This window comes from Quercus suber, unplaced genomic scaffold (assembly GCF_002906115.3).
Source record: "Quercus suber isolate HL8 unplaced genomic scaffold, Cork oak 2.0 scaffold_45, whole genome shotgun sequence".
Lineage (NCBI taxonomy): Eukaryota > Viridiplantae > Streptophyta > Magnoliopsida > Fagales > Fagaceae > Quercus > Quercus suber.
The window spans coordinates 2,064,748-2,073,690 of NW_027069510.1; the positions used below are offsets into that span (position 1 = coordinate 2,064,748).

An 8,943-nucleotide genomic window follows, 5' to 3' on the forward strand; every position below is an offset into this window, starting at 1 on the left:
AATTTTTATATTATTTTTATCTGATGTGGCTTTTTTCAAAAATTAAATTGCTGAAATGGCATTTTTAAATATTATTTTTATCTGACATGGCATTTTTTAATATTATTTTAATAGACATGTCAACATTTCCTGTTGAACCGTTTGCCACGTAGGATATTTCTGTTAAATGAGTAATGGCAGGAACCAAAACGAGAAGCGTTTTTCAGGATAGGGACTAAAAGCGGTAAAAATAAAATTTAGGGACTAAAATAAGAATCGTCTGAAAATGTAGGGACTAAAATAGGAATCGTTTGAAAATGTAGGACTAAAATGTGCTTTTCGCCTCTTTTTTTTTTTCTTTTTTTACACAGCCTAATCCATCTAAGCAAGCCCAGTTTAAAAGAGAGTGGTCCATTCCGAAGAGCCCAACAATACAGAGCCTGATATGGATATTCACACGTATGTTGATTCCTGAACCGTCCGTGAGCCAGAAACGTTGGACAAAACAAATAGAAACATACTAAAGAAAACATTGAGTCTGCAATCTGCGGAAGCAAGTAGAAACAGAGCTGATGATAAGATAAGAAGATGCCACTTCTTTTTCTTCTTCAACCCTGTAAGTCTCTTTCTTCTCCCAACTATTGTTTACCTGTTAACAATGTCACTTTCACTATCCACAACAAAGTGTTTCCATTTTCATTTCCATTTCCATTTCCATTTCTAAGCAACCCCACTAAATGCCCAGCTCCTAAACGCTCCAAATTTCAAACATTTTCCACTGTTGGGTCTCTGATATTTTCTAAGAATAATTTCCCAATTTGTGGAGGTACCCATGTTGCCTTTTGCTCTAGGAATGAGGTTTTTGATGGTTTTTTGAGTACCCAGTTGCCTCAAAAGCCTCCAAGTAATTCTACTAAAGATGATGAAGAGCTTGAATTGCTAAATAAGCCTTCCCCATTTCCTATAGATAATTATTTTGACTCAGAATCAGACAAGGAGTCTGAAAAACCTGATAAAGATGAGGCTTTAGCGCCTTTTTTGAAGTTCTTCAAGGGGGGAGATTCTGAGGAAGAAATGAAAGAAGTAGATGAGGGAGGTGTATTAGTATTAGAGGGAAAAAGTGATGTGGATGGTAGGAATGAGGAAGGTAAGAAGGTTGATGTTGAGTACTATGAGCCCAAACCTGGTGATTTTGTGGTGGGGGTGGTGGTTTCAGGTAATGAGAACAAGCTTGATGTGAATGTGGGGGCAGACTTGTTGGGTACAATGTTGACAAAGGAGGTGCTTCCCTTGTACGACAAGGAAATGGAAAACTTGTTATGTGATACGGATAAGGATGCCACTGAGGTTATGGTTAAGGGGAAGATGGGAATTGTGAAGAATGATGAGGCATTGAGTGGGAGACAGGTGCTTGGAAGGCCTGTTGTTGAGATTGGAACTGTTTTGTTTGCAGAGGTTCTTGGGAGAACACTTAGTGGTAGGCCATTGCTTTCTACTAGACGGCTGTTCCGGCGGCTTGCCTGGCATCGAGTGAGGCAGGTTCATTTCTTGCTCTTTTCTTTTCTGTTTAGCAGATTTGGAAACTTTTGTGCAGAATATTGAAAATGTTGTGTAGCGATGTTGAGAAAATGTTCTTTCCAAAAAAATTATATACAAGTACATTTTTTATGATCTTTAAAATGAATCAAGATAGATTATACAATTACACTATGATTTTCATTTTCCTAACTTTATTACTGCCAATATTAAGCTACTACTTAGCTTTTTTTTTTTAGTGGATGATTCTATTTGATGATGCGAACACATCTTTTGCTTTCTGTTGAGCAGATAAAACAACTCAATGAACCCATTGAGGTTAGAATAACAGAGTGGAATACTGGAGGTCTTCTTACAAGAATTGAGGTTTGTTTGTCTCTTGTATGTCTAATTTGTGTGTATGTTCTTATGCATTTTTCCAGTTGTTATCATTTTTTAAAATTTACTTTGCAGGGATTGCGAGCTTTTCTTCCCAAAGCTGAGTTGTTGAATAGAGTGAACAACTTCACTGAGTTGAAAGAAAATGTGAGTAGTTTTCCCCCCCTTTGTGCATGATTGGGACAAATTAAAAGGCTATCATGCATTCTATCAAAAAGAAAAAAAAAAAAAAAAAAAAAGGCTATCATGCATAATTAGAACAAATTAAAAGAATGGCTGGATAGATGTGTCAAATAAATGATTTCAGCTAATATGCAGATTATGGATAGAAATATTAATTAATTTTGGGGAAATCTTCATATATTTATATATTTTCACTGACCATTAATGGCCCAATTGGGACTGACTTGACTACATCCTTTAAGAGTTGGGGGAGATCCTTAAAAGCTATCTTGGTGGACGTTGTTTGAATCAAAAGTACTTGCTCTGATCATGAAGCTAGTGTTTTTTTGTTTTTGTTTAAATTTTGAGCCTACGTGTGTTTGTATTTGCTTGATATGCATTGTTGGCCTCCTTCTTGACTGCTTTAACCTTTCATGACTGATGGTTTTAAACAATTAACAATATATGCAATTTGACATCATTGAATATGGAAATGGAAAGTTTTACAATTGTGGAAAGCTTCCATTGGATCTTAAATCATTGGTCTACCTTGGTTATGAAATCCTAAGGGGTCTTTGATTCTACTTTTTATTATAAATTTGTAATACACACAAACATGCACGCAGACTTGTAGAAAAATTCTTCCAGTTACGTACAGTTTCTTAATATATAAATATATCATGTTTAATCCAAATTTTTTATTTCATTGAATCATAAAACATCAATCTGGTTCTGCAACTCAACCTTCATATAATGCATGTGTTATTCTTGTTTAGGTTCTCCATTTGAAAAAGCTTACCACCCCCCCCCCCCCAAAAAAAAAAAAGGAAAAAGAAAAAGGAAAGAAAGACCCTGGCTTCTAGTGACCTTGACATTCACCTTTTTTTTTTTTGGGGGGAGGGGGGGGGGTGTGGGGGATAGTGTTACAAAAGTTGGTGGTACTTTCTTAATTTTTGAAAAAACTACAATTAGGTTTTTTATTTTTTATTTTTTTAATATATATATATATATATTTATATAAAAAGAGTATATACTTGAATTGCTTTAATGCCCATAGTTATTTTTCTTGTTCACAGTCATCATGCAATCTTTACTTATTGGGTTTAAGGCTGTCTACCAACTACCTTTTCAAGATCCTACTTCTAGCATTTGCTATGACCTTTTTTGTTATTACTACCATTACTAATAATATGAATAAATCAAATGGAGTTGTGAAACTGGGCCATATGGTCAGCTACTGCCCTACTATATTTATTCTAGGCCCTAATTTAGAGCCATGGTGCAGTTGGGCAAACTACTAGATATAGAAACTTACTTGCATGTAAAGTAAGATATATGAACTTATATGGCAAAGTAAAATGGGCCATCTGGGCAACTGCCTGGCTACCATATTTATTCTAGGCCTTAATGCAAGGGTTGGGGTCCAGTTGGGAAGAGCAAAAGCATTACATACTTAATACTTTTACTTTACTGATAATGCAGCCTGGGACTTTCTAACCTTTCTATTCTCTGTTTGTTTATATACATTCACTTAGGTTCAATGCAAACCTTTTGTGCTTCTTAGACATAATTTGTTTGTTGCTGGTGTAGGTTGGACGACGGGTACATGTGCAGATTACTAGAATTGATGAGGCTAAAAATGACTTAATATTGAGTGAGAGGGAAGCTTGGGTTAGTTTTTCTTATGTCATTTGGTGTTTCTTTTGCTCAATTTGTTTCTTGCAATAATATTTTCTGTAGTTCTTGTTTGGTTCTCTCTTTTACTTTTCTTTAAAAGACCTGCTATCTTTTCACATAATTTTGCAGGAAATGTTAAACCTTAGAGAGGGAACACTTTTAGAAGGGACTGTTAAAAAAATCTTCCCGTATGGAGCTCAAATAAGGATTGGCGAAAGTAACAGAAGGTGAGGAACAATTAGAATTTGCTTTGAAAACTTGTCCTGGAAGTAAGTTGGATACGTGTATTTTCTTGATTTTTCTATTTTTGAAAAAAGAAAATTCTGAATATGTGAGTGAGTTGGGATCGGAGTAGCCAGACAAGGAGATTAAAAAAAAAGAAAAAAAGCTATTATGTGGTTGGTGAAGGTTGCTGATTCCAGTACAATAAAGAACAGGACAAAAGGGTTTTTTAAAAAAAAAAAAAACCATTTTATGAGATTTCTGGTGAGCTGTCTTTAGTGGCCAAACTTTCATGCATATGTGTTGCTATTCTTTCTGACACAAAGCTTCAACAGTGAGTCTTATGAATGACAGCTACCATAATGGAGATTAGGGGTGGTCAAAATGGATGACCTAGTGCTTCAGTTTATAGATTTTTATGGAGAGGAACATAAAATGAAGGCTTATGTTATGGCTTAAATAAGAAGAAAGTGTTGTAGGAATTTCTGGAAGTGACAGAATTTACAGGTTTTTGGTTCCAAAAAAGTATTAATAATGGTAGGTTCAGTTGAAGCTAAACCATATTACTTTAACAAGTATAAAGTAGATAAAATTCATTACCAATCTCCTCCAAACAACTCATCTTCTGTATATTTCCTGATTAACAGATGAATGCAATTATAGGGAACAGTCAGTAGCTATATTTTTATTTTAATCCCCTAATATTAACTTTTCAGTTTCCTTCTAATTTAAGGATGTTTTAAACATATATGATTAATTATAACCTATGGAAAATTCTCCTTTATTATGTAGGACCTTTGGAGGGATCCATTAGTGAACCCACATTGACTTAGCAATTGCAATGAGCACCATATGCATTGAAGGGGCTTTAGCTATGATCTATTCTTTGCATCATTTTTCCTTCCATGTTTCATGGATGTAATTCATAAATTAAATTTGCATCTTTTATTTTATTTAGTTTATAAATGGTGGATGATTGTCCTCATTTTTTTTTTTTTTTTTTGTATCACAGTGGGTTGCTGCATATCTCAAACATCACCCGTGCCCGAATTACTTCTGTCAGCGACTTACTTGTGGTTGATGAGAAGGTTAAAGTTCTGGTTGTGAAGTCAATGTTTCCTGGCAAAATATCTCTCAGGTGATTAAGTACTGGATTTCTAGGTTTCTGAGTGCAATCCATGCATGTTTGATGCACCAAAAGCTCTTGCTTTACAAAGTAAAAACATAATGATTTACTTTTTTACTAGCAATCTCAAACTTTCATTATTAAATTTTTTGGTGCTATAATTTGTGTCTGAATTAGATCATGATTTGAGACTTAAGACATTTATGAATACCATAATTAATTTGGAAGAAGAAAAATATAGTTATATGAACAAGCAGATGGGCTGAAATTGTTGTTTGTGGTTTGTTTTGGCATGCAAATAGAATGAAGAGTTAGACATTCCTTATTTTCAATGGATTGATGTCACTAGTAGAGAATCTTTCCTCGTCTACCTAACTATCAATTGTGGTCCCCCCCCCCCGGGGGTCTCCTCTTTTTCTGCCCTTATAATCTCATTTTCAATTTTCACAAACTTAGTTACTTCTAATACATTCCAATTCCTGTGTTTGTGCTCCATAAGTTAGAAATAACAGACAATTTATTTATGAAAGTTTGAGCATGTGGATTTCGTTGTTAAATACAAGTAAACTTAATTGATTATATTTCTTTTCTAGGATCATATATGTTTGAATCTTTTCTGGCCTCCAAAAGAGTAGGCTATAATGGAGAAGCTGTTGATTTGAAGGTTGAATTCCTTAAAGATATGCAATAGTTCCATCTTAATGTTTGTAATAGCAACATGTATTTAACAGTTGACAAAATTATGTCTTAACTTTTAATACCCACGTAAGTTTGCATTGGTAAAGTGATGAGTAGCTCTGTCATTGCATTAAGTCCATCTCGACAAATCTTGAAATATATATACTTAGCGATTGTGTTTTATTTAGTAAATCTGTAACTTCCGTAACTATCAGAAGATGATCTTACAAGAGAGTTGTTATTGAGAAGTATGTCAAATTGAGGACTTTTTTGGGGTGGGTGGGGGTGTAAAAGAGGAAGAGAATTATCATCCCCAAAACACAATAGCTAAGAGAATTCCTAGGCCAAATTCTCATTGGGATCAATTGCAAAAAAATGGGTGCCTGCATTTATTCACTAAATGTTATTGTAAGATTTGGCGGTCATTTCATAAGATCCGGAGGACCGATCTATAATCATCATTCTATGTTTTCTAATCTTTCTATTGGATGAATTTGTTTCTCTTATGCAATTTTGAAACAGAAATGAATTATATTTTATCATGAGGTATTCAAGTGAACATTCAATCTTTCCATGAGGACCTTAACTCATCTAATAATGCAATATGATGGTGTACTTATTTGGGGTGTTATATTAATGCAAATAATTGTGATATAAAGATATTGAGTTGTGGTTATAATACTACTTATTTGGGATGTTATATTAATTCAATGGTGAGTTTGATGTGGGTTCATTACCTGATGAAGGTTTAATCCATGAAGTTTTAGCCTCCACAATCATCAAATTCTAATGAGCAAGATACAGCCTTTATTAGTTTTACTTTTTCCATGTTAGAACCTCTTTTGGTTAGGAAATTTGTGCCAATGCCAAACAGTGGCACTAAGTAGGTGCTAGTGATAATTTTGCTTCTGTGTCTTGCAGTATTGCCGACCTTGAAAGTGAGCCTGGCCTATTTATTTCAAACAAAGAGGTGCTTATGTTGTTAATCTTTTTCTCTGAATTGAGATTTATTATATGGCCTGCGTGTTGCTTCCACCCAATTTCCTTAACAGAAAAAATTCATTCCATTTGGCAGAAAGTATTTGCTGAGGCTGATGCAATGGCAAGGATGTACAAGGAAAAACTACCTTCTGGTTTAGCCCCTCATAAGTCGGAACTCCCTCCAACCAATGCTTTACCCTTTGAGAATGAGGTAAGAATGTATGCAAATTGGAAGTGGTTCAAATTTGAAAGAGAATATGAACCAGCGTGACCCTTAAGGTTGCCCTGTGACACCATCAAATTAGAAAAAAGGGAGGGCTCAGACCTTGCTATCCTCCCCTAACCCACACACCCCATGATGAAAAAATGTAAATAACTCTCAAGTCTCAACAAGGCCATTATACTCTCGAATTCACAAAAATCAAGTTATTCAGCATGTATTGCACTTAGATCACAAGCCATTGAAAATCTATGGAGACATGGGCATATGTTGTTCTCGCTGTGTGTTGACATAGTTTTCCACTTTATTATTCCATGCAAATATGTAATATGATGAGTCAAAATATTCTCAGTTGTAATTGCAAACCTTGTCCTTGGTGTTGTTTTTGTTTTCCTATGGAAATGATTAGATTAATTTTCTTCTGATTCAGTTTGTTGCTGTATATAGAAAGCATTGTTCTCCGTTGTGTACCAAAACAATGTATGATTTATTTCAAGGCCATTGTTTGACTGGAATTAGGCTGCTACTTACTGTTTGGCATATAAAAAAAATTCATTTTGACCCTAACCAATTGGGTTGAGTCTATGTTGAATTGAATTTTTTATTTGGTATTATTTGCTGGTCAATAGAAATTTTAGTAAAGTCCATTGCCATATATTTTTAGCATATCCAAACAACGGTTTGTTTGTCATTCAACACAATGGAGATGGCAAAGACAGTAGTTTAGTGTCATCTTTTGCATTATCTTCTAAGCAATAAGCCCATAGTTGGCCAAAGTGTAGCCTCTCTTCTGTAGCAATAGGCTCCACCTTCAACTCAGAGCAGTACTAGGGGTATGAATATGATTTCTGACATCAGTTTTATTCTCAATTAAAGCCAAAAGTGTTTTGTTTTGTTTTATTTGGTTAGAAATCTGGTTGCACTGTTAAGTTGTAAGGGAATTGTTGCTATCGAGTTATACCTCAATTGACGCTTCTCTCAAATTACTGATAGAGAAAATCTATGGACAACTTTTGTCATAGCCCTGATGTGACTCACAATCTATCACGTCAAAATTATAACAAAAGTTGTGGTCCTGGAAGAACTCCTTATTGATATTGACAAAAAGAAAAAAAGAAAAAAGAGAGAGGTTATAGAGTAACTGTTTTGTAGACAGAAATATTACATCCTCTAAAACTGTCAATTAGTCCTATACAGTTTGCTCCAAAAAATTAAAAGACGTAGCTTGGCTGGGGTTGGTCTAACCCTCTAGATACAATAATTATATCATGTGTGGATATATGTATCATTCCTCTCATAGTGTGTCGGGTACACAAGCATATGAAACAAATGTACTATGAGAGTGATGATGTATCAAATGCATGAGGTACATTTTCCTCTGGAGGGACAGCTGCCATCAAGTTTTACTTCTCCATTTCTCTATGAATAAAAGTGAGCAATATAAATAGATGCAACCAAGTTCAAAGGAAGATCTTTACAGAATTCTCTACCTTGGCACTGCAGGCATGGCTTTTATGAACAGGATACAGTAAGTCTCACTTCTAGGCATAGTTTTTGTCTCCTCTAGTGTTCCAAGGAAAAAAATTAAAATAAATTCATGACTTTGGTTACCATCCGGGGGTATAGAAACATGGTTTTGAAAATGGATGACCTAAACTTGTGTATTGTTTACCACTGGATTGTAAGCCGTGGAACAATGAGAGAAAATTATGTCATGCAACAAAAAATGTCACACTATTAGCAGGATTCCAGTAAGATGTCTGCTAGGTTGGAATCTATATCTCCTTAGAGAAATTTCATTGAGTTCTTTACCAACCCTATAATCCTACACACTCATCCTAATCTGCTATCAGACATTTAATAATATCATTAAGCACCTCATCTCCACAGGGAAAATACCAAATGGCACCGCTCTTGTCATCTTCATGTTTTACTTCTTCTTCTTCTTCTTCCTCTTCTCCTCATTTTTTTTTTTTTTTTTTTT

General features: G+C 34.7%; 1 protein-coding gene across 1 annotated transcript; it reads left to right on the forward strand.

Annotated features, from left to right (window-relative positions):
* Nucleotides 1-464: 464 nt before the first annotated feature.
* LOC112014501 (protein PIGMENT DEFECTIVE 338, chloroplastic) lies at nt 465-6,728 on the forward strand (the record flags this gene model as incomplete). Its single annotated transcript, XM_024046887.2, is given in 7 exon segments — nt 465-1,518; nt 1,807-1,881; nt 1,969-2,040; nt 3,646-3,726; nt 3,862-3,959; nt 4,967-5,092; nt 6,680-6,728. Coding segments are annotated over 7 exon segments (1,452 nt in total), but the record flags the coding sequence as incomplete, so codon positions are not given.
* Nucleotides 6,729-8,943: the final 2,215 nt, after the last annotated feature.